This window comes from Euwallacea similis, chromosome 24, assembly GCF_039881205.1.
Source record: "Euwallacea similis isolate ESF13 chromosome 24, ESF131.1, whole genome shotgun sequence".
Taxonomy (NCBI): Eukaryota; Metazoa; Arthropoda; class Insecta; order Coleoptera; family Curculionidae; genus Euwallacea; species Euwallacea similis.
Genome location: NC_089632.1, coordinates 1566648 through 1593598, shown reverse-complemented (window position 1 = coordinate 1593598; position 26951 = coordinate 1566648). Strand labels below are relative to the sequence as shown.

The window sequence follows — 26951 nt, the reverse complement described above, 5'->3', positions numbered from 1 at the left end:
TTCTAAATATTGTCTACAGTTTTCTACACGTTGCTGCATTTGAATTGTTGAAGTATGTTTGGGTATTCGTATTCCACTATTTTCATATGAAAATCTTTTTGTAGAATTCTCTAAACTGTGGTTTTAGAAAGCTCTAATCTTGTGGCAGCTTCTTTTGCTTTCACAGGGATGTGTGAAAAGACTTTCCCTTCTACAGCAGCTGTTGTTTCCAGTATCAAAAGTTTAGCAGGGTGTCCTGAACGCGGATTATCTTCGATGTTTTCATGGTCTATACAAAATTGTCTAGCCTCGTTTTTCACGTGAAATAGGATGAGAACAAATTGCCGTATACAATGTCCATACGTTCTTTATTTCTTTTGGCTATTTTCCTTCTAAAACTAAAAACTATTACCGCATAATGCTCAATTTTCAGTAAATGTTAAATTTAATCAGCACTTGGACATCTAAAATTTTTAAATAAATAACTACTTCCTTGATTTTTACTCTTCAAATAAATAAAGGATTAAACTATGTAAGCATAGCTTTCTTACTTTTTGGAAAAACCGAAAATGTGTAAAGACGAAAACTTTTGGACCTTGCTAGGTGTCAGAAACCAATTTGAATGCATTTATAGAACTAGTCACTACTTTAAGTGATCATTGTCATCCACAATAAAAAGCACTCTTATTCCAGGCACTGTCCTTAAAGTCTCTTGCAGGTAGAGAGCACTTTAAATTTATCGTCTAATAAATCAATCACAGAACAGGAATTAAGCTACTTTATCTTGCAAAATGAGTTTTTTGAAAACTGTTTTATTGCACAAAAATTAATATACAACGATCGCACTTGCAGCATAACTGATCACAGAAAATTATGAGTAAGGATGATGTCTTTCCAATGGTTAAAAGCGGTTTTATATTGTTCCTTCTCGCTGGGTTCTAATTGGCCCCACTTGTCCATGGCGTCTTTGTACAGGATAATATATCTGATGAGACAAAAGATGGGGTGAAAACCAGATGATCATAAGATAATGCAAATGATCCCAGGACGAAAAACATGGTTACATACTTCAGATCACTAAAATATCGTCAATAAATCATACAGCTCTGCATTAACCTTAACTTAAACTTCGTCAACCCTTCACCATGCTCTATGAAATTGATCCGTTCTTTCAACTCGGTCGGCTCCGTGATGATATTATGAGTCTGATGAAAAATTATGCGTTAATCGGGATCGTTAATGAGAGATACATGAATGAATTTGAATGTATTAAAAAATGTGTTAATACTCGGTAGACGGAAAAAGGATTTGTGAAAAAATGTACGGGGTTGCTCATTAGAGCGTGAAAGTGCTATATCTCAATCAATATCAGTTTTAGAAGAAAATGTTTCATATCAAACTTTTTGGTTATTCGAAGGTGTGTTTTCAAATTATTTTTCAAATGTATAGGGTCCGCCATAAAAGTGTGGTAGACCAAATTATGTTTTTTTAAATAGAACCCAATAATTTTTTTACTATTTTGGAATTTATCGTCAAATTTTAAGGCCAGTTTATGTAAAGGATCTTATGTCAAAAATATATCGTTTCTGAGTTATTCGGGAAAATTCGAAACTTTTGATAGCTGCAAGGTTTCACGGAAATCGGTGTTATATGCCCCAATTTTCTCGACGGCATCGTTTTCAGAATCCAAAAATGCATAAAACTACGGGAAATTAATTTATTTTTATGCAGCGGGGTATTCACGATAAATTCTCAAATTGTCCTCCATTTCGATCAGAGCACAGTTGCAGTGTTGCCAGAAAAGATCTATTATACTTATGAATTAAAAAGATAATATAAACGAAAACTATATTGGAATTAACGTACGATTCTGAAAATGAAATATTAATACAATCAGCGATAGTCATGAAAAATGTCAAAATGACACTGGCCGTCACCGGGCGTTTGCTTATGGTGACATTACCGGTGCGACGTTTAGAAGCCAAGGGGGCAATTGTCTTGAATCGAAGAAATGGCTCTGTTTGGGGATAGGGTAATATTAATAAAAGTAGATTTTTTTATTATGAACACGATGCTGTCGAGAAAATTGGGGGATTCGTTTGAAATAAGCTGGTTATTAATTTGAAGTCATGCAACTTCGGAAGCGTATTTTGGGGGTGATGAAAAACTTTTTTTTAGTTAAAACACGTCAAAACATAGCTTAGCTAACGTCAAACATGCTTATTGAGTCTTTGAAGCTCCACAAGACCGATTCCGAAATTCGCATCGGTTAGGATACAGCACGGATTTCCGCGAGACCCTGCAGCTATTAAAATTTTCCAATTTTCCCGAATAACTTGGAAATGGTAAATTTTTGACATAAGACCCTCTTCGTGAACTAACCTAAAAATTTAACGATAAATCCGAAAATGGCAAAAAAATCGGGGATTTCATTAAAAAAAAAAACATAATTTGATACTATCACACTTTTATGGTGCACCCTGTACGTTTGAAAGTAATTTTAAAATATGCACCTTTTAATGACCAAAAATTTTGATATGAAATATTTCCTTTTAAATCTCATATTTACAGATATATCCCCCTTTGACGCACTAATGAGCATTTCTGTATACATAGACTAAATATATGTATAAGCAGGCTTTCGGTTAACTTAAATTGGGCGTTCACGTTGTTTAATTTTTTCTACTTGGTTCAAGCACTGGCGTAAATGTGTAATGTTTGGATACATCCACACATGCATAAATAAATGACGGACGTTAAGAATGAGTTGTAAAGTCCAACACATGTTACGCGATTTTGTTACCATGAAGTATATAAATCAGCGATTTAAGAGAATCATTGCATTACGTTGAATTTGAAAAAACCACGTCGATTAATCGTATAGCGAGCAGGCTTTATTGGATTTTGTAAGAAGAAGGCTTAGGCTTAGCGAGCACTTGCGACTTTCTGTCGTGCGACTAAAAAATAGAAATCGCAGGTGCGCATAAACAAGCAAAAACCTGTAGGCGCATTCGCGAATTTTTTGCCGCACTGCAATAGCAAAATGGAATTCGAAGAAATAGATGCTGCAATGGCTCTTGCTCTTCACTACCGGAAAAAAGGTAAAAGTACTGTTGGGTGCATCCAATTGTGAGCAGTAGATTGCTGAAAGGGCAATTTCATACACTTCATCACAAGTTCACAGAATATCCTCGAAAATTCTTCCAGTTTTATCGTATGGGTGCAAATAGTTTTAATGAACTGTTTTGACTAGTGGAGCCTCATAAGTATAACTTGCCAAAACGCTAGATGAAGGAGGACTGTCAGCAGAGGAACGTTTGTCCCTTTATTTTTTTACCATAGAGTGAAGGACTGTTTTCTACCCCTAGTGTTAATTATTTACTGTGGATAACACCTAAAATTAAATTAGAGTGTTCTAAGATTATTTTTTATCCTGTAGTTGAAATTCAAATTTAAACTCGCTTTAGCTGCTAAAACACAGGAAAATGTTAGAGCTGCGGTTAAAAAACAGCAAATGCGTGCAGGTCCATGGTAGTATGAATGTTTCATTTTAACTTACGACAGTCGAATTGTAGGGAAAATAGAGCGAGTTGCAACTTTTTAATCGCTGCGATTTTTTAATTGCAAGTGCGCGCATCTGTGTTTAAAAATGGGCGTTTCGTTTTTGCGACTAAACAATCGCACGACAGAAAATCGTAAGTGCGCACTAAACCTAAGTACGTTCGATTAGTCAGAGTCAATAATATTTTGGCAACTAAATTTTCTACAAATTCCATAATAATTTACGTTTAATTTCCAAGTTAGTTAAGTACGTTCAAAAATGTTTTATATATTTTTTATAAGCATTTTCCTAGCAAAGTTGTTAAGAAATTTTAAATCGACTGCTCTAATCGAAACATAACGAACGAAACGAGCAATAAGTAATAAAACTCAGTTTAGAGTGGCTAAAATAAAGCGAAATTTTGAGTTATATAAGCTACTGAATATTGGAACGAATAACTTAATTGTTGTGTATGATTAGTAAAAAATTTAACTTTATTGATCCCGAAATAGGAGAATTGCATTAAAAAAAACAATAGAACACATCTCAAAGCTGCTGAAAGAAATAGACAGTCCAAGATATTGTTCCATTTTAATTGAAAAAAAAATCCTAAAAGGACCTTGTTCACTGCTAAACTTTGGAAACAATTCCCGCTTGGTTGTTGTTATAAATACATAGTGAAATATGGAATTTGAATGCTCTTGGAATATATTTATTTTGAAATATTTTTCAAATAAACTGCTTCACAAAAGTTGGTCAAGTCTTAATAAATAACAACTAGCGTACTAGTAAATTGGATTTTTTAATTTTGCTGGATCAAAGCAATAGAATGTTGCCCAATTGTGGCACCTTTCTCAAAGTGTGATATCCAGACTATTAACAAGGCTTCAACAAATTGGAAACCTCGCAGAAAGACGACGCACGGAGTGACTGAAGAAAACCACGGCTGCTCAAGACCGACTTATTACGGTTTCAGAGAACTCCTGTCAACATGTAGGCATTTGGCTGGTAGCCCATCTAACGCTACAGGGGTCCAAATTTCCATTGAAACAATTCGTAGGAGACTTAGAGTCGTAAATATAGTCTCGAGACGCCTTTTAAGAAGAGTTCCTCTTAACCAAGAAAATAAACTTGCAAGACTAGATTGGACAAGAGAGCTCATCAATTGGGGTGAAGAGTGGCATTCTGTATTTTTCACGGACGAGTCCACATTTTGGCCGTTACTTTGATAGTTAGCGTATTCATGTCTGGACAAACCCTGAAGTACGCAGAAATTTAAGAACTGTACAAGAAGTACCTCCTTTTAAGGAGAGCAAAGTAATGGTCTAGGGCGGAATTTGCTATGGTGGGAAAAGTGAGTTGTTCGTATGTAAAAGAAACATGAATGCACAAATCTATGAAGAGGACATCGTCTGCCAAATTTTCAAGCCGTTATAGGAGAAATTTTCCGATTTTTGGAAGATAATGCCTGATCACATCGTGCAGCAATCATTATAGATGCGATTGAAAATGTAGATATCGAACATTTACTACACTTCCGTAAAGATTGCCTGACCTTAACCCCATTGAACATGTGTAGTACATGTTGGAAAAAAGTGTTGAAGAAGCCCCCAAAACGATGCCACAGTTTCGAGAACTTCTTTCAGAATTATGGATAAATTTACCAAAAGACAAGATAAATCATCTCATTGAAAGTATGCCAAGACGATATGAAGCAGTTATACGCGTTAGGAAAAGCTATGCTACGTACTGAATTTTCGAGATGTGGTTTTTATGTTATTTTTGATTTAGTAAAAATTCTTTGTTATTTTTTTAGTATTTTAAATGAATTAAAAAATATCATCAATAATTTTTTACTTATTTTAGTTATTTGTTGACAAGGTTTACCAAAAAAAAAAAATTATATTCTAAGCAATATCCCAAATATCCTAATAACCCTAACTTTTGTGGAACAGTTTAATTAAACCCAAGCATTAATTAAAAATTGTAAATTTTGTAATTGTAAAGATAGGTAGACAAGCTGATATGTAACCTGGGCGAGAAGAGAACATGACTAGATACATTTTAGAGACAAAAAGCCACTTGGTACTTAATGGTAACGGTGACTGAATAGTAGTAGTTTCCCTTTCTTCACCACGCTTGAGGTACCTATCCAATGGACCAAACTTTACAAATAAATTAGTTCCGCAAAATTATTACGATTTAGCTAAAGGACCCTGCATCACTCTTAGAATGGTAAATTTGATGTCGGTCGATTTGTCTAAATTTTTGATATTTTGTAATCCTTGGGTTTCTGATTAATTGTCTCCATAAGCACAAGAAGATCTCATCATTAGTTTCCGAAATACAAGATGTCAAACGTTAAAAATCGATAATATACATACAATTTTAAGAAATTAGCTGCAAAATCTATTAATAACTTGTTTATTGGAAATAACTGATATATGAAGTCTACGTTAGCTCACCTAGAAAAACGGAAGAGTTTTGGTCACATTTACAAAGTTGTATAAAAAATTTGAACAACACAAATATTTCAATGAAATAGATAACCTTTATTTATTTATATTATTTACCTATTTATTTTTTACTTTGTCTATATAAATGTTAACCATTTTCTACGTATAGTGAGCCAACGTTTTTCAGTTATGTTATCAAATTTTACCCATAGCTGCGACAGTTTTTTAGAGATTTATTTCAAATTGAAATTGGATATCCAGTGAGGTTTAAATAAACGAATTAACGCATTAAATACCTAACTGTAACAAATTACAGTAAAATATTATTCACTAGATTTGACCCATCCATACTCTAATAAATTTTCTCGAGATACGCCACTGATCATTTATGTCTGAAAACTTAAATTTCGTGCTTAATTAGAAACTTTGACATCTTTGCCAAATTGAAAAATATGTAAATTGAGCATCAATTAAAACAGTATACAGGATTTTTGTACCTTTTTTGAAAATGTCGAATTTTACAATTGTTTAATTGATTTTCGAAAGTGCTACCTCTCAATGAGTTTTCTTACGAAGTCAGGTGTGGAGTCAGATTTGCCATCTAATATTCCATGCAATCAAGATATTACGAACACCATAAAGTTTCAAGGAGTGATCTTGTAACACTCAAGTAGTAGAATTCTAGAAGTTTCCCAATATTTCATTCCCAGGATTTATTTTATGGAAATCCATTTCCTCTGTCGAAATTTACAAAATTTCAATTTTATGTGCAACACTGTAGACGAGTCTAAGATTATGGTGATTTCTGGCACACTTTTTGGCTTCCTATATGTCTACCCTCTATCTAGTGGGTAGCTTTTACGAAACTTTTTATTACTAGTGAAATTAAAGGCCCATTGTTAAAGAAACGCACTTTTTTTGAGAATTTCTTTAGTGAGTCAAGTGAGATACCGAAGAAACCAACTCTCAAGATACGGCGTCGGTCACTCTACGTTCATGACTCCCTAAAGAAAAAGATTTTTTTAGACAGGAGACATATTTCAACCATCGTTTGTAGAACCTTTTTTAATAACTTGAGTCAAGGACCCTTAAAACAAACGGAACACGCAAAATAGTACCTGTAAAATTATTTTTCTTGAGCTAATGGTTAAAGTGATTGATTGTAAACACGTGAATTTTAGTTTAAAATATGAACAGTACTTTAAAATTAAAAATTGAATAAAATTTACTCATTTTCCATGAAGAAAATGGAATTTCATTTTGTGCTTCGCTTTGACCCAGCGAGGTCATAGATACTGGATACTTCCATAATGGTCCTAGAGGGTGGTCTCGCTTCACTTTTATTACGATGCGTGATCACAACTGGTGGTAATGCGATTTTGGCGATGTTTAGTTATTGTTTTGTTTCAGAGAGGTGTTCAGAATATATAGGGTTGTTCTAGTAAAATGTAGTGTCTCGCTCTGTATAATCCAGACAGATGTGTTTTGGTAGTTATTTCACCTTACATCAGACTAAAAAAGTAACAATCTAACAAGTTGTCCAAATAGTTTACAGCCCCTGCTCATTTAAGTTGCGTTGATCCGGCGAGTTTTCGTCTAACACTACAGCTATAACCAAAATAATTCTTGGTGGGCCGCATTAACCCACTACAGCCACTATCAAATTAAAGTTGTTATAAATGATGGGTTGGCATCACTCACCACTTTACGAGTTAATTATGACTCACCCTGTATGTATAGTCTTAAAGTTTTATGTGGATATAATTCTTTTAATCGCGCCATGATCTTGTTTCATTCTTTATAAGTTGGTAAGTTTAAATGCACTATTAGGGCTGTAATAATAACTTCCTTAGCTTATAGTTGGGAGTGGAAATACAGAGGGTCTCACAGACAATAACAGGTTTTCCATTATTACTTCCCTTATTTTTAATGAATATTTTATGAATGCATCTCGGACCTGGACGCTTTGCAAAGGCTTTTAGTGCTTACAAAAGATTCTCATTAAGCCTTGGTATTGAAGTCGAGGATCATGTGCATATCATATACTGTTGCTTTTTCTTATTTTGCGGGCAAATTGACTGTCCGATACCTACCGGAAGAATTTCATACCTACGTCTTCAACGAAAAAACGAAGTTTTTACACGATAAAGTTATTTCGGTATTATTCATATAAAGATCACTTATATATTCTAGGATGCATATGGGTTACTATGAATAGCTTAGGTCAGCTATTAATAGCGCATGGCCGTATGAAAGTAGGCAAAAATCGTTTATAAAGCTATTACCACGTTTAACCGTAAACTCGGATAATTCGGCTTAAAACGGTTCAGACTGAAATTTTATTGGTAGTTAAATTTGAAAAGTTTTGTACAAAATTTGATTTTGCTTTCAGCAAATTTGCATTTAATTACGTCATTAAGTATACAAGAAATTGCTTGGTGCAACCGGCCGTTATTGTCATTCTTTGACTAAAGCTGTATTTGTCGGAATGGAGATTCCATCTTGAGAGTCACGTTTGTAAATTATTATTATTATGCAATTTTTTATTATTTGCGAAACAGCCTGTCATGGGAATCTCCGGTTTTAACTGCTTACATTTTATTTTCAAAGTTTCAATGCTAACGAAAATTAAATTAAATTAATTAAGAAACTAAACAGAATCTCTATTATTTGTCCATTGCGTTTTAGCATCTCCTCTTGGTTTGGATGGAATGCTCTTGTGCTGTGAAAAACTTCTCGTCATTTCATATGAGTCTTTTCCTGTACTTAAAACCCATGCTCAGCCTCCTTGCTTTAATCGTTTAGATGTAATGTATCTGGATAGTTTTAATATAAATCCATTAAACAATTTGCTTTCTCTCTTCAAAACTATTATACCTCTCATAAACTCGAAAAACTGCTAAATTTGATAATCTTCCTTGGAGGACTATAATTATGCCTGTCCTCATTCATATATAGAGTTTTGCTGGTTTAAGTAGATTTTCATTTATAAAGGTGAAACAAAATTTTCAAGGTTAAATCTTCCATTGATTCCAATGTTCTGTCATGCTCTTGTAACTCAAATTTCGAGGAGATATGGGTTTTACTCAAAATCAACGAAATTAAAGTGATTGCCGCCAATGTTCACTCCTCACCCAATTTTTGAATTGCATTGAATCTTACAGAAATTTTTTTTATGGTGGAAATTTTAATACAGAAACTTACCCATATCAAATTAGTTTTTTGCGGTCGGTGTTCTCTTGAACCTCTCATTCCTTTGAGCTGATGTCTTAGTTACCGCCATATTTCTTAGCGAATCTCAGCACGCTACTACAGTGCCAAACGAAAATAATACAATAGAGGTTTTGATTTGGTTGTTGAGAATGAAATGTTGGATTTAATTGTAAAGTCCGCCGAGTTTTTGCTCAGCCGCATCGTCCACCATCATGTCTGCATTGTACTACGTTTTTCTCTCAAAAGTTCCTGGTCTGGACAACGAAGATACGGTAATTAATAACTTTGCCATAGATGACTATCAATGCCTAAAGATACAGGATGATTTTAATGGCGGATAAGGTCTTCGGTACGTTTTAGAGATCCGTTGAGGGAGTCTTAGAAAAATAATTTTAAAAAATCCTTCTAGACAATCCGTCAAGATATGAAGAGGTAAATATGGGAACCCATTTTCTCTATTTTTTGAAAATGTAGCAATTTCACATCATTTTTAACAGAACGTTATAAATTTTCAATTGTTCTATGTAATAAAAATTACTTAAAACATTCTCTTTGGGTTAATTTTTTTAATTTAAAAATCGGAATTTTTCCATTAAGATGCTGTGAATCTGCGTTTGGTAATGATGTTTTGAAAATGTTCATCGACAATTAAAATGGTACTGCAGGTATTCGATAAAACAAACACCGCTTTTATCTGTACATCAGCACCATATAAACTATTTTCAATATGTATGTTGCCAAAATTCCGGTTCTTCATTTCATTCGGTCAATTCGGTCAAATTTTTAATGAATAACTAAAAAAAGGAAGCAGATAGTATTTTTTAATTATTTTTCTAAAATTCTTTCAATGGTCCCCACCAACATAACGAAGAGCTTATCCGCCATTAAAAAATCACTCTGTATAATTACTTATCAGACTGTGATTGAAGACTTGCGGAGATGAGTATGGTTGTAGATCAAGTGGTGGATCCTTTCTATTAGGTTATTTGTGAGGAAATTTAATATACTTAGAGGAAAACTAGATATGTTCATCGGCAGGGGTTGAGGGGAGCTGAAAGGGTGTGCTAGAGGTTCTAAAAAGAAAGAGCAGGCTATCAAAAATTGAAGAACGTCAAAATGTAGTGGTTCTCGTCCCAAACCTGGGGACTCGATATACTTTAATAGATCACAGCTAGGACACGTATAATAAATATTTTGTTGACGCGAAATATAAGGGTGCAAAGCTGGAAACACAGCTTTTAGCGCTAAAAATTGGGGTTATTGACACACAGCTTTTAGAGCTGCAAATTGGGGTTATTGACATTTCCATCAGAAAGCACATTTAATATCAAAACAGAGGATATTAAAGATTTTTATGGACATAACATGCCATTTTCTTGCTTGACCAATTGATCATAAGCCCTAGACTGTAGTTATCATCGATTTTGCGATATGATCGCTTCAGCGAAATTTAGTCGATAACCCGCGATTTGGATCTATGATGAGAAACCACCTCGAGAGAGTCTTATACAATATTGCTTCTCCGTTTTACAACTGTCTAAGAAATTGTATTAATTGGAGATTATTACGAAACAATCAACAATGAGATTCAACAGAGTCAATAGTTGTGCAAATGCTGCCGAATGACACTTTATCTAGATTTAAATGAGAAATTCACATAATTTTTATTCACAAATTCAGTTGCAAAACCGTTGCACAACTGTTATCTCCGCTGAATGTGGCCAATTCTTTTTTTTAATAAATAATTGTTGTTCGTCTATACAAGTTGTAATTCAATGATCTAGACTAGTAATTAATCTCTAATTTGAATTTGTTACTTCAATTCATTGTAAAACTGTGCTGAGTAGCAAACTTACACAACACAAACCGATGATTATGACTTGTCTGGCCTTTTTGCTAATCTTCTAATTTTTTTAGTTTGCAACTTCGTAGTGCATGAGCGCTGCTCAAGGACCGTAATATCGCCGTGTTCCAGTATAGCAGCAAGTTTAGTCAAGGTAAAAACTCTACTTACCTGTATTAAACTTTTTCTGTAATCCTTGAGGTTCAATTGCACAATCGAATTTTAAATCCCATTAATTTTAAGCTTGAGGCAGACTTTACGTAAGTTACGTAGTACGTAGTAGTTTACGTAGTACCTAAGTTAAGGTTAAATTCGGATGAAGTTTAAATGCCCTTCGTTGTGCCACTGGACCTTAGTATCACATAGATTAGCAGAATACCGAGCGATAATGAAAATAAAGAATTTCGATAACATAAGTATGTAAATGCAATCTGAAATTTTCTGTTAATGCTTGTGAAAAATCTGTGTCTACCGTTTAAGCCTTTTAGGACAAACGAAGAATATATGTGGCTTTTTTACAGGACCCAGTTGGGCACTGCTGGTCGGAAACACTCCATCATAAACGGAAGTTTTGTAATGTCTGCCGAAAGAGACTGGATGATTGCGAATCAGTTCATTGCGAAAGTAAGTACAAAGTATATTATAAGGTGTAGATGATTTTTTAAAATTTTTGATAATAACTTTGAAATAAGTTTGTCATCTGGTAAATGCCTGGCAATGTGACCGTTCGGAAGGCATTATATCACATAGATCCAGGTGCTTGTGAAATGCCTCATTAAATCCTCCTTCCTTCATAAAATGGGCAATCATGGGTAATCAGTCCTGGGTCAGCGAAGAAAAATTTGAAGTTACCGAGAATTCGATAATATTTATTATGCTCATAAGGGTGCGCATGTTTACTGGAAAAAAGGCAGGCCCGTAGAGGTATTGAAAAATGTTATTGCTTCATATTTTTTTAAAATTAGAAAATATTACGTTTTATAAAAAGTATGAAATAGAAGTTTCACGCACGGCCGAGAAGTGTTTAAGATGAACTGAAAATGCCGACATCTCGGAAAATCAAGGGGCAATTGCATTAAAAAATAAACCAAATTAATCGCCTCGATGATGCCTATAAGCCTGCTCTGGGCGGGTTGCTCTATCTCTTTTAGTTCTCGGTATATAGGGTTATTTTTACACTGATTTTCGTGATTTTAAAAGAGGCTGCAAAGGAAATTCTTTAAAAGTTCCCTATATAAGATGAACCATGAGGAAATGCACATACTTTTAACATAGAACAAGATTACCAAGAGAAATATTAAATGAGCATTAAAAAGTTGCTCGTATTTTTTATTGTTATTATACAGGGGGTTTTACACATTTTGTCAAAAAATGGTTTTGTCTATAACTTTGTATTGCCAATTTACTTTTTTTTCATTTTCTGGTGAAAAAGTACACTGTTGTGTATGAATAAGATAATGTATTCAGAGTTTTAAAAATCCAGGACCGCCTTCAAAAAATTTAGTCCGTGTTTTTCTAAACCAAAAAAATCGCTCTGTATAAGGATTTTCGGAAAAGCATTATCCAGATTTGCTAAAGGTTAGATGAACTAATAGTTATAGCTAATCAATAAATTTGTCACACTGTTCATTGCTTTGTATAAAAATGAAATTTACGAAAATGTTTTGGATATTCGGATATTTGGGTATACCTTCCATAAAATCTAGAGATTTTTATTTTGAAAATATCTTTAATTAATAATTCTTAATAGTAAATAGCAAATTCCCCATGTAAGTTTTTGAGTCACTTTCCAACAATAGTCAAAATAAGTTTTCTTTTTCTTTTCTCTCGTTATTTTAATTTTAAACTGGTATGTATGTCGCAAATAACTTTTTCCATTATGATTCCATTAAATATTGCAGTCTCGCGTTTTGTTATTAATTGTAATATTTGATTTTAAAATACAGTATATTCAAAATAAGGATGGTAGGTATATCCAACTATCCAAAACTAACATTTTTGTAAACTTTTAGCAAATGTACATAGCGCTTTTTTTTCGAAAATTTGGATACAAGGTGACTTTTTTGATTTGAAAAAAACTTACTAAATTTTTTTAAGACGGTCCTGAATTTTCTGAACTCCGAATTTATCCTACTTATGAACAAAAGTGTACTCTTTCAACTGAAAATTAAAAAAAGCAAACTGACATTACGAAGTTATAGCCAAAGCCATTTTTCGACAAAATATGTAAAACTCCCTGTATAATAACAATAAAAAATACGAGAAATTTTTTACTGCTAATTCAATATTCCTGTTGATAATCTTATTCTATGATAGAAGTATGTACGGTTCCTCATGACGCACCCTGTATAAATGTAAGATTTCAAGGCAAATAGAATATTTGTTCTTTATTTATTCGTACAACTTAAGCTATTATGACATTCAAAGTTACCCAATACATTATTTTTCAGACAAGCACAGTTGTTCGATCGATATTTAATTTGTTTTTTTTTGCTAATATGGTTTGAAATTGTTTACAAATATCGTATTTTTATGCTACCTGCTGACGCCATATGCGAGTGTTTTTAAACCGTTTTCTAAAGCATCCATGTGTTTGGACCAGGAAGGAATAAAATTGATGGATGCGACTCAATATGTCGTTTTCAAAATCCTACATTTTCGTGGATTGGATTAACGACGTTGCAGGTCAAATGTGGTTTGAAAACATGGATGAATATAATTTAATCCTGCAATAAAATTTTTTAAGACCTTGGCCATGTCCAGTAAATTGAGCTCTAGCTTCCAATTAAGAAGAACTTCCTTGTGTTTGGAGACTTGTGCAATTATCAAAATGTTGGCAGAACATGCACTAAATTTTGAACCACTGTAATATGTTGTAATTGCTTGCTGTTTCTTACTCAAGCAGTAAAAGCAGCTTCTGTAGCTTCTAACACAACTATTAAAACTGACCGTGTATCTATCCTGGCACGACTGAATTTTGGAATTGAAATTCTTACAATTGATCCAATTTTTGGGTGTGGATGAGTGTTATCGTGATATTATTTCCATTCGATTTAGTTGTACCTGTAATTCATAATAGGCACTTTTTCTGGTATTTACTGTTTCTTTTTTACTATTAGATATTGCGAATATTCCTCGAATAAGCTACCTGTTTTCAATATTTCAAAAGTTATGATTTGCAAAATTAATGCAAATAGTGGATGTTATACAGGGTGATTCTAAAGTTGGAATTATCTTTTCACCAGCGAATAGAGCTTCAAAAAATCAGATTTTTTTTCCTCTGGCGCTTTTTTGAAATATCAATACCAACGGAGACGCAGAGTGTCAAAGTTTTATTTAAAAAATTAAAATTTATTTATAATTGCCAAACTACTTGAGATAATTAAACAAAATTTTGTACGTGACAATAGCTGCATGGAAGGGAAATTCTTCGATAAATAAAATTATTTTTAGGTTTACTAGTGACGCGTGTATAAAAAGTTGTTTAATATTTTTGAAAAAAAAACTTGTTTTCCGGTAAAAATCATTGAAGTGACAGTTCCAATGCAATTTGACATCACTAACACCTACAAAATTTTACTTACTTATCTCAAGTGGTTTAGAAATTATTAATAAGTTTTAATTTTTTAAATAAAACTTTGACACTCTGTATCTCCGTTGATGTTGATATTTCGAAAAAGCGCCAAAGGAAAAAAATCTTATTTTTTGAAACCCTATTCGCTGATGAAAGGATAACTCTAACTTTGGAATCACTCTCTATATGAAATATCTCGACCGTCATGATCAATTTTCTGGTGGCCTATCTTCACTGGTTTGTGATTACTGTGATTACGATTGCTGGGTTAGTGAATTATAGGTACCCATGGATCCAAGCAGCTTATGTAAATCTTCTTCAGTTATAACACACTCCGGTGCCGGTGAATGCGATAACAACTGACCGGTTTGTACTTTTTCAGTAAAAGTGGATCTAATTTGATTTTCCACAATCTTCCTTAGTTGTTACATTATCCATGGCTTTTAATGGAATATTTGAATTTTTCAATTCAGTTATTGGTTTGTCTCCTGAACATGGCTTCATATCGAGACATTTTTATTCCATTATGCAGAAAAGTGTTTTTTGTATAACGTATGAAAAGTTAATTCAATAAATAAATTGTATGAAACTTAGATCTTGTCTCGAATCTCTGTTCCAGCCTTCAGATAGGTAGCATATGCTCCGCATCTTTTTTGGTGTCTTCGAAGCTGAAAATCCTGAGATCGATACGGTTCCCTTCTTTTGCCTTTTTTTTAACTTGACCACGACCTGAAGTCTGATGGGGCCAACCGAATGTACCTGCCCTGAACTAGTTCTCCCTTAGGATGTATATTTAAGTACTCCGCAAATCAGACCACCTCTCTAGGTGACGTCATGTTAATTTCTTCCTAATTACTGATCTGCCGAAGAAATTAAACTTTTATCTGGAATTTCTTGAATATCCGCGCAGGCTGTATACCACGATCTTGTCATCAATACGAAACCGATATTCTAACTCCTCAGAGATGCTTGAGGTCAAATACCATGCTTAGAATCTCATGGTCGTGGGGGTCTCATAGGGCTTCAATGGTTTTCAAGATGAATGACGGTGGGCCCTATATTGCTGTTTGCTTGAGCCTGTATGTCGCATTTTTTGCTTTGCAGAAAGATTGAAAGGGAAAAAATTGAGAGGACAATCCAGTATAGCGGAGGGCGTGGTTCTTATCGTCTGTGTTACATAGAGGCATGCCTGCCTCGGCAAGGACACCAGTTTCACCACTATTGTACTTGTTTTTTTGTTCCGTTCTGGGGCGATAGTTTTGTTCGAAGTTCAAGTTTCCTCGGTTGTGTAGCCATCAATAATTTATTCCAAAGTTTTCGCTATAAAAGATGTCAAAGCTACTGGTATGAAGACTTTGGCGTCGTAGTCGCTGAGATCTGCCTCAGAAGAAGATTTTTACTTTAGCTGATTTTTTTCAACTAATGAAGCACAACTTCACTGAACTGTTAGTTAAGTGAAGTTGACCACTGCCACTATTATTATTTATATAGGGGGAAACATCTGCTTCTCTTTATAAGCCGAGATTATTTACGTATTTTAATCATATATTATAGTATATACTACTTATCATAAAAATTGTAACACCTGGAAATAATGTATGTATTTTAATGAAACTTTGTAAAAATATTGACAACACTATACAAAATAAATTATGCAATTTGCAAGTGAACCAAAGTCTAGGAAATGTTTAAAATTCGAATAATGTGTATAACCACCTTCTGAATTGACACCCTCAAAAGCTTGCTGAGCTTTTAAGCAAATGGTGGATTTCCTTTTGAGGTAGTGTATCTCAGGCAGCTTGAATTACATTTCGTAATTCTGCTAAAGTACGTCATGGGTTCTCCAGTGTAGTAAATCTTCTTCCTGTCATGTCCCACACGTGTTCGATGAGGGAAAGATCAGGAAAGCACGGAGGCCAAGAAAGCACATTAATATTGCAACGTTATAGATGAGCCATAGTTATACGAGTAATATGTGGCCGTGCATTGTCTTGCTGGAAAAGCACGTTTCCAATATGTTGAATGTATAGCTATTGGTTCTAACACTTCCTGTATGAGATGCACGGCGTTATATGTAAAAGCTAATCAATTGTACTACTACTACAATTATACATGTACACCAATTTTGGTTGAATTTGATTTGATGTCTTAAATATAGGTGTTGCAATTATTATGATAAGTATTGTAGTATATTACATATCTAACTATTGTTTTGTTCTAGTTTGCCAGTATTATGTTCACGTGGAATGTCAAGATTTTGCAGTCCCTGACTGTAAGGAAACAGCAACTTATACTCCGGGCAAAATAATGAAGGTTGATATGGAGTATGGCCACCACTGGCGTGAAGGAAATTTACCCGCTGGTGCCAAGTGCGAATATTGCAAGAAAGTGTGTGCCCATACTGAGTGTCTGTCCGGATTTCAGTGCGAATGGTGTTGGATAACAGTAAGTATTTTGGCGTTGTGCTTCTATGTCAATAAAGGGTAATAATCCACAGTAAGATAGTCACTACACAAAATCCTACCTCCGTGACTGAGGTTTTGATCCTTTTTATCAAATGCCAAAAATTGGCATTTAATATAAGATCATGATGTTTAAGTACGTCGTGGGTGTGGGTATTTTAGTAAAGGTAAAAGTTGAGTTTACGCCCTTGGCATAATCAACATATCAATACTTTTTAATTCACAAACTGGCTCTCTGAATAGTAGGAATTTTTCCTTTTTTGACTATATACTGTACGATTTTAAATTTCAGTGTCACTCATTATGTTTTACCTTCATGGAAGAGCAATGCAACTTTGGAGTTTTACAGCCGATTTATCTACCTCCTCACGCTGTCAGTATTCCACGTACTGAAATGCCTCTAGAAGCGATCATTGGGGTTCAAGTTCGTCGGAAGGAAGCTATATCGCGTAAGTTATGTTCTATTACCTAATATGAATTTCTCAACCGTATTTGTTAATACCGATTTTCTAAAAGTCCAATCTTTAGCACATAGTACTTCTGAAGAATTCAGTAGTGGCGACGCCAGTAGGTACAGAGAAGTGGATGAAAACTCACAGTATAGTTCCAAAGATAAACAAGACAAGCAAAAGAGAGGAGATGATGAAAAGGATGATGGTAGGTTCAATATTAGGTTTCTTCGTGGGTTAAGTATCGAACCTCGAGGTCTAAAAGGTATATCGACCCTGCAGATGAATAACACTTTGGAATCAGTTGGAGATAAGTTATCCTTTACAATTATTGCACTTGGGAGTTTAGTAAAAAGTTGGCCAATTTAAGACTTTATATGAATTTAGTTAAACAATTTCAAGAGTTTTTCAGTCATGATAATGTGTGATTCTCCCTCAGTGCTGCGAGTGTTTGTCATATCATAATAATTATTCTGTTAGAGTTATTAGTAACAAGTTCCACTAGTATCATTCTCAGCATGATTTTGATCAGTTTGGAGAGGGTCTAGTGACATATATTGTGGTGAGTGCGATTCTGTGCCAAAATATCACGATTACCTCCAGTATTTACTGTCAACCTGAAGAGGCATTTGTGGATTGTTGTTGTGGGTCTTTGGAGTGCTGACTGATATTCAGTTGTTATCAGATTCCAGTGAATGCTCGTGTTTGGGGAGAACCTCCAACCCCGCAACACTTTATAATGTAATAATAAGTATAATATAATTTTTCCTACCCAACGTCCAGTTTGTCGGGTGTAAGAAGGAATTTTTGGTGTTTTTTAATGTTGTAAAGTTTTGGTTGTAAAAATTGTTTTTTTTCTTACGAAATATTAGTTCATACTTGGTGAATCAGTTTCTGTTATTGACTATTCTGTAGATTCATCCTACTACAAGGTCAATAGTACTCGTGGTAGGTCATTTGTGCTGGTTTCAAAGAGAACTAAAGGTTTTCTGTCTATCAGTTAATTTAACGATCTTGATATTGCTAAGGTGTTTGATTCTGTACTCGAAAAATTTTAATGTGCATGTTTGTATATCGTTATCCTGCAGGTAGGATTGGTCTGCTTTTGCAACCTTAAATTCCTGCTATTACACCTTCCACAAAATGTCTGATTGAAAATTTTCAAATTGACTACCTGCACTTTTCTATTGCCTTCTACCCCCTTCTACTCCATTCGGAGTTCCGCAGCCAACCTTCATTTTCTTAGCTTTTTAAAGAATTATTTCTCAGACTCTGCTTTTCTTGTGCATTGCTATTATTAATTAGCCCTAGTTGTACAATCATGATTCAAAAGTGAGGTCAGCTAAACCTGCCCTGGGACTTGAACCGCCCCTTAAGAGCAATGCTGTTACAAAAATATAAATAAAAATTAATTTGTCAGTAAACGTAGGTACACACCGACAACGGTCGTGTCAAAGTTAACTCATTTGAAGCATGATTGTACAATTTGGCCTTAAAATTGAAAAGAAACTTCACTATAGTAGAATAGAGAATATTGTCTTCTGGAGTAGGGAAGTATCGGGGAAAGGAAACATGGAAGGTATTTAATTATCTGAGGATCAAGAGGGAGCCTGTTTCCTTGTCTCCTGGTCTGACTCCTGGTTGCCTGCGGTTTGGCTGCCAGCGGTAATCCCCGAACTACTTCAGGGGTTCGTATATCCATTACATTTTTTCTTCTTCTCTGTGAATATCGGTGAGATCAGGAGTTCTTTTGTCTCTACTATAAATAACGGAGCATTCCCAGTAGCCACATTCCCGTTGAGGTTCTCTTAGCTTTTTTACATGTTGCATTATCTCTACGGGTTGAGCCAATCAACGCATTTTTTGAAAGCGATGTCTTCACTTATGAGAGCCTCTGTTACTCCTCTTTAAAGAAGGATAGGGAGCGTAGGGCGGTGCTCATAATGCTGCTAGTTTGAGAACGATTTCGTTCTTGATTTTTCTCCATAAACTGATCGAGACACTATTTAAGATCAGAATGATGTCCTTTCTTGAAATGCATAATATTTTGCACGGTTATCAGTTGGGATTGCGTCCCTATATGAGCATAGATGTGTGTGTTAATTTAGGACTTTTGCTCTGTATGACACTACTACAACTTTTGAGTATGTCAATGATTAGATCCTCTTGAATAAATTAAAGGTGTATGGGTCTAGAGGCGTAGTTGAGATTTGGCTGAATTCATGTCTCCCTGGTAGGGTCCAGTTTTTAAGGACAGATTCTGTTGTCTCTTCCAAGTTGCTCGTGCATTTTTGTGTACCGCAGGGTTCTGTTTTGAGGCCCATTCTGTATTTTTACTTAAATTAATTATTTCTGTTCACTCTCTGTCAAAAATCTGCCAACTATCCTTTGGATGGTCATTTTTTCCTTTCTTTCTCCTGCTCTTCCCCCTTCCCCTCAACGATATGTAAGAAACTAGTTGTTGCCAGCGCGGCCAATTGGAAGCGTATTCTTCTTAAGTTTTAAGATGCGCAACTTTGCCGAAATTTACCCATCTTGTATTTAATAAGATATACTTGATTTAAATAATATGTTGCGATATGAAAATGAAAAAATGAATAAATGAAGATTGCGTATTCTTTGCAAAAAATGTAAATGGAATATGTGTCTAATACCTGTTCCAATGGGACCGTCTGGGACCCTCTATGTTCAGCTCAATTCAAAATAGTTGAATTACACTTGAGAATACAGGAAATATGGACGTTTTCCATTTCAATGATTTGAGATAATCTGATGAAGACCACTATGTCTTGATTTCGCACGCACACCGAGTTCGGTATTAAGTTCCGAGCATTCGAAGCTAAACGTTTGTCTCTTTTCTTGTCATTATTTTTGACAAGCTGGAGTGAGATGAACTAACGTCTTGAGCGCAGGATTACGGAACTGAGTAAAAGTTAACTAAAAATAGGTAGGTATGTTGTTTTTTTATTTTTCCTTTGCAATCCCTCCTTAATTTTAACTGCAATTTCTTTCCACCCTTTTTACGACCATGATATCGTCCATTCAATAAAAACTGAATGCAACTGTATTTCCAATTGAAATGTGAACTTCTCTTAGGCCTTTCGAGGCAAAATAGAGATGGTTTTTTATTGAACGCACGTTACCAATCGTTTATTTAATTATTTAGAAATCATGATAAAAGTATTCGATGGCAACACCTCCCTGCGAAGACGAATCTTCCGAGTACTCATCGTTAACAGATCTGCCTCTGTAAACGAGTTGCTTATTCGGGCATTGCGAGCTTTCCATATCAGCAAAGATCTGGATCAGTTCTACTTGACCGACATCTATTCGCAGGACGAGGATGTACTTCAGGATCCCACGCCAGCACTAAATCTGCATAGGAAAGAAGGAAAAAGACCCGCAGTGTTTCTGAGATTTAAGTAAGTAGCTATTTTGTCACTGTTTATTCAAAGCCACCTCAAGTTGATGGGAATAGGCTAAGATATTTATATGATAAAACAAGAGTTCTGTGGATGTCAGGATCATTTTGTTTACTAACAAAATGACGTGACAAGGTCATTTTATCAACTTCAAACTTAGTTCAAGCAAAATGTGTAACTTCATATACAGGGTGAGATGTAACGGAACCGACACAGAACAGGTGCGGGTAGAGGCCCTCAAAATATAGCGATTTGTTGAATTTTTCTCTGTGGTTAATAGTTGAAGAGATATTAACCTCTGAAGATGGTTTGAAAATAAAAATAAATAAATAAATAAATAAAAACAATCGCGTTGATGTAATACCAGATTTACCATATTTTTCATTAATATGAGTCATCAGTCAAAAATCGCATAATTTAAATTTCTTTAAATTTGGTTTGGTGCTATTCCACAAATCTGCGATTTTATCAAGAATGATAAGTGTTTCGATAAATTCTAAAGGAGATAAAAGTTTTAGAATTAAATTTGTTTTTAAATGGTATTGTTCGTTTGTTAGTGACTTTACAGATAAAACAATCCAAACTCTATTAGATCTTACCTTACCACTAATTCAACTTTTATTGAGCATCCATCGATTTCACATTTCTACCAATTAAAGATGTTCAAAAGATAAAAAAATATCCAAATTTGGTTACCTTGTGATGACGTATTATTGAAATTGCCGTTTTTCAGAAATTTACAAGCCAATTTTGGAGGTCAATATCTCCTCAATTATTAATCGTAGAAAAGAAAATCAACAAATCATCATGCTTTGAGGTTCCCTACACACACCTGCTCTGTATTGGTTCCATGAAAACTGGCCCTGTATGAAACTCAGTAGGAAACGCTATTTTGTCTAACGAGTGTCATATTGTGATATCTCACTTCGTTCGCTTTGCAGAATCCCACTCGTGATACAAAACTATGCCTTTCTTACTGCTATTTAACTTTATGCAACTAACTACAATAGTTACCTAAAAGTATGGAAACTTTATTTATTTTAAAATTCTACAGTTTTATACCATCGAAAGAAAGTAATAAGTATTTAATGGAAAAGATAATATCAAATAACACTAAACAAAAACGGAAATGGAAATAAAAAACAATCTACACTGGCTTTATTGCACTTTAATGACAAACTGCTGGCCAAAAATATGGAAATTAAAATAGTTACACTCCTTTAATAGCTTTCGTCAAACATTCAGTACTTTGTTGCATAACTTTTTGCCTTAATGACTGCTGCACATCATCGTGGTATAGAATTTACCAGAGAAGTACAATATTACTTAGAAATCTTTTTCTATTTTTCATTTAATAAATTTAATAGTTCATTAACGCTGATAATTTTATTTTGATGGACTTATCAGGCTAAATGCTCTCAGAGATTCTCTATGGAGTTTAGATCTGGTGACTGGGACGGCCAATCCTTTAAAGGGGCGTTATTTTCATTTAACCAATATTAACTAAATGCAATTTGTGTTTAGAGTCATCATTTTACTGAAAAATCTATTGTAACGATATTTCTTTTTCAGTATAAGACAACATATTATTTTTCAACACGTTTCGATAGACAAAATGATCTATAATACCTTTAATTTGAATTAACGTCTTAGTACCAGATCTAGAAAAGCAGCCCTACACCATCACGCTGTCGCCTCTGTGTTTTACAGTAAGTAATTGATATTTATAAACATATCTGTAGTATCGGGTTTTGATACTACTGTAGATATAGGATGGTGTTTATATTTTATAATAAAATCGCAGATAGGAAAGGACTATAAGTATGCGTCTATTAATGTAAAGTGAACAAAAGAGAGTATAAAATAACTTGTGAGTTTAGCGAGCGCGGACGCGACTTCTGAGTTACCAACGACAACCGAACCCAGAAGAAAAGAGGGCTTGTATTTTTTTTTTTTTTTGGGGGGCGCGACCCCGGTGAAAATAAATCTTCTCGGTAAGACGATACTGGTAGCCCGTGCTACTAGCCTGTGTGGGATTTTTACCCACTAAAAAACCCCGTGTTTTGTAAGGAAGTATTGGCCCGTTGCCTTTAGATCCTTGGTCTCTTTTTATGGGTTGCTTTGTGTTTTGGTCTCAGTCTGCAGAGTCAAGTGGGACTATCACTTTTTGCTCTGTCTTCTCTTCGATCTTGGGGGGATCTTGCGGAAAGTTTTCCTCCTTTTCATTCAACGTTTACTCTTTCGAGTATCTGCATTGAATCGGAGGGGCTTTCGGGGCCTTTGGTGTTGAGGTTCCCCGCCGTTGGGGACTTTTCCGACCTTGTTTATATTTTGGTCCTTTGTTTACTTTTAATTACGGCTCTTTTCTTTGCAGATTGCCGGGTTAGAATGATGAAATTTTAAAACCAGAAAGGCTTTTTTGGTTTTGTCCTTTCATCATTCAGTAGTGATTGATTTTTGTTTGGTTGGATTTTTGTTTTATCCGTTTCCCAGCAGCTGGTATCTCGGCCTTTTATGAGGTATGGCGTCCTCTGGATTGTAGTCTGTTGCTTTTTTGATCAGCTCGTTTGAATGTTCTTCGGTCGCTTGGAACGTCTTTTTTGCATGGTTTTTAATGACGTCCGTCATTGTTTGGTACTTTAGATCTTCCCTTATGGTATCATTCCTAACATACCAAGGTGCTTTTAGAGCCGTTCTCAGTGCAATATTTTCTACTGCCTGGAAGCTCTTTAGGTGCGTCTTGGCTGCATAACCCCATGCTGTTGATGCGTAAGTTAGTTGCGGCTGTATGACCGTTTTAATGAGCGTGATCTTGCTTTTCAGTGGTAATTTCGATTTTTTCCTATCATGGGGTAAAGTATCGCTCTTGTCACTTTTGCCTTGTGTCTAGTCTTGGCTATGTGATCTTTCCATGTCAACCTTTCGTCCATTGCTACTCCTAGGTAGGTGACTTGCTTTGACCATTGCACTTGTCTTCTTTGTATTTCTAATCTGTCATTAGTCTTAATTTTTGCTTTTCTTTTGAAGACAATGGCCTGAGTTTTCTCCACGTTGATGTTGATTTTCCATTTGGAAAACCATTTTTCCAGCGCTGTGATTTCCTCTTGCAAATATTTGGCTAGTAATTTCCCATTCCAGGATCTTGCCATTATTGCCGTGTCGTCTGCATATAATGCTAGTTGTGTTTTTTCCGTTTTTGGGGGGTCTGACACATATACGTTATACAGGAATGGAGATAGTACCGCTCCTTGGGGTACTCCTGCTTCCATTGTCCTATAGGTCGAGTAACACCCGTCTAGTTTGATGCGGAATTTCCTGTTGGCGAGGAAGGAGCCGAGTAGCTTGACAAGAGGTACTGGGAGTCCAACAGTCTCACCAGCAGTCCTCTATGCCATACGCTATCGAAAGCCTTTTCGATGTCCAACAGTACTACTCCTGTGGCTTGATTTCTGTTGAAACTGTCGGTTGCATATTCTACCAGTCTCAGTATTTGTAGTTCAGTGGAGTGATGCTTCCTGAATCCAAACTGTTCTGATGGTATAATTTTGAGGGTTTTCTCGTATTCTTGGAGTCTTTTTAGGATTACTTTTTCGACTACTTTTCCCATTAGCGGTAGTAGACTGATGGGTCGGTAGTTTTGTGGGAGATTATGATTTTTCCCCGGCTTCGGGAATAGGATAATGTCGGCTTTCTTCCAGTTTTTTGGAAAATACCTTAATCTCAGGACCGCATTAGTAATGTTTACTAATGAGGCAATCCCTCGTATTGGTAAATTCTTCAGGGCCTGGTTTCCGATCTGGTCATATCCTGGTGCTTTCCTGGCTTTTAAATATTTTAGGATGCCTTTAATTTCATCTGGAGTGGCGTGTGCAATGATTTCATCTTCTTGGGTGTCTTGTAGGCTTTGAGTTCTTTGGTCTACTTCGTTTTCCCAGTCTTCTGCTTCCTGGTTCTTGGATTTGTTTTCCCTGAATTGCTTTTCCAGGCAGTCCGCAAAGGCTTCGGCTTTGTCTTCTGTTGTATACACTATTCCTCGTTCCCCTTGGATGGGCGAAATCGGTTTTGGTTTTGATTTGATGGCCTTGAGTGTTTTCCACATGCTCCTGTTTTGGGGATCCAGGGATTCCAGGTGCTCTTGCCACTGTTGTTCCCTTGCTTCTTGTAATGCTGCCTTGACCCTCCTATTTAGTTGGTTTAGGGCATTTTTGTCTGCTTGGGTGTTCGATCTGAAAGCTTTCTTTTTTGCTTGCCTCCTTTGTTGGATTAGTCTTTTTGTTTCTTCAGGGATACTTGCTAGATAGTGTGGTATCCTGGGCTTTCTTATTGTTTTTGAGCTGGCTTCCATGACTGTTTTGATGTCCGTTTCGAATGTTCTGACGGCCGCATCAATATCATTTTTGTTTTCCAGTCTATCGATTGGCGATAGGTTCTTCTGGAGAGTTTTATTGAACAGTTTCCAGTTTGTTCTTGTCGTAACGACTGAATCCTCTTTCTGTTTTCTGTTCCCTAGGACAACATATATTGGGTTGTGGTCTGAGGATCCTTCGTTTATTACATCAATTTCTGCCTCCATGACTAGGTCCCTGGTGATCATGATATCCAGCACATCACTGGTTCCCACAGTTGAATATTGTGTGGGTTTTTCGGTTGCTGAAACATGAACGTCTGCTCTGCTTTCTAAGAATCTCTTCAGTTTTCTTCCGTTTTGGTTGGTAGTTCTGCTGTGCCAGATGGGGGATTTAGCGTTAAAGTCTCCGATTGATATGTGCTGACCCTCCTGTTTTTGGAAAAGCGCTTGGTCTATATCATTTTGCAGTGAGTCTGTATCTGTGGGAAAATAGCAAGATGCGATCCTTAATCTTCCCCTATCGGTGTTGATTTCTATTGCTATAGCGTCCATGTGTTCGGTCTGGATAGGTGGTAGTTGATTGTGTTTGAAATTGTTTTTGACCAGTATCGCTGATCCTCTTTGTCCTGGAATGTTGTTGTCCTTTCTGTGGATTTGATATCCCGTGATTCGGAAGTCGCTTGTGGGTTGAAGCCTCGTTTCTTGGATCGCGGCTACGTCAATGTCCAGGCGTTCTAGCAGTTCTTGTAGTTCTGTTTTACGCTTTTTGATACCGTTGATGTTCCACGATATTATCTGCAGTGCTGTAAGTTGTTGGTGTAAATTCATTAACCTTGCGACTTAGGAAGATTCTTGAAGAATGCACTCATTGCTGAGTACATTACTTGCATTTGCTTTAGAGCTTGCTGGAAGTCAACCGGTTCATTTGTGGTGTCCTTTTTTATTTGAGTATTTCCTTTTGCTACCCCTGCGTAGCTCATTCCTGGTTTAATGGATGTCGAGGTGGGGGTGTTCTTGGACGTCTTTTTTGGCTCCTGACTTTTGATTACTTTGGGCTGTGTCGGGATTTTCTTGCAGCCTCTGTAACTGGCCGGATGGGCACCTCCGCAGTTTGCACAAGTGGCCGGGATATTTCTGGCTTTCGTACATTCTCCGCTGTGGTGATTTCCTCCACATTTGACGCATCTTGCCGTTGCAGTGCAATAGCTTTGAGAGTGCCCGAATTTTTGGCATCTATGGCATTGCACTGGTCCTGGTTGTTGCCGCTGTTGTTCGACTTTGACGATCAAGTCGCAGCATGTTTTAATTCCAAAGATTTTTTCTTTATCTTGCTTTTCTACTTGCACGAGCACTAGTGGCAAGATCCTTTTGTCTACTCGACTCTTCATTCGTTGGACCGATACTGGTGTGATCCCTTGTCCTATTAAATTTTCTTTTACGTCCTCCTCGGTTACATTTTCCGGTAAGCGACCTATAACTGTTCTGACTTTTTTGTCTTCTGGGAGCGCGAAGGTGTGGAACTCCTTCTTTTCTTCTCTTAGTAATCGGGCCATTGCCCGATAGTCCTCTGCTGAGTTTGGAGAGATTGCTACTCCTTGTCCTGTCATTTTGGCTTTATTGTAGCCTATTTTCTTGGTCCTCAGTCGGTTGCTGACGACGGTCCA

The 26951-nt window shown here is 35.7% G+C and overlaps 1 protein-coding gene across 3 annotated transcripts in view; it reads left to right on the top strand.

The window, feature by feature from the left end:
- The window catches only part of LOC136416604 (diacylglycerol kinase theta), a 57643-nt gene that overhangs the window by 6999 nt on the left and 23693 nt on the right, over positions 1–26951 (top strand). For 2 of the 3 annotated variants that reach the window (XM_066401869.1, XM_066401868.1), the window contains exons 2-7: positions 11107–11186; positions 11554–11656; positions 16828–17051; positions 17361–17517; positions 17597–17725; positions 20684–20939. In XM_066401869.1, the coding sequence (XP_066257966.1) occupies positions 11107–11186; positions 11554–11656; positions 16828–17051; positions 17361–17517; positions 17597–17725; positions 20684–20939 (949 nt within the window). Of the gene's footprint in view, positions 1–11106; positions 11187–11553; positions 11657–16827; positions 17052–17360; positions 17518–17584; positions 17726–20683; positions 20940–26951 lie in introns of all 3 variants that reach the window. The other variant, XM_066401867.1, reaches the window with a different exon arrangement.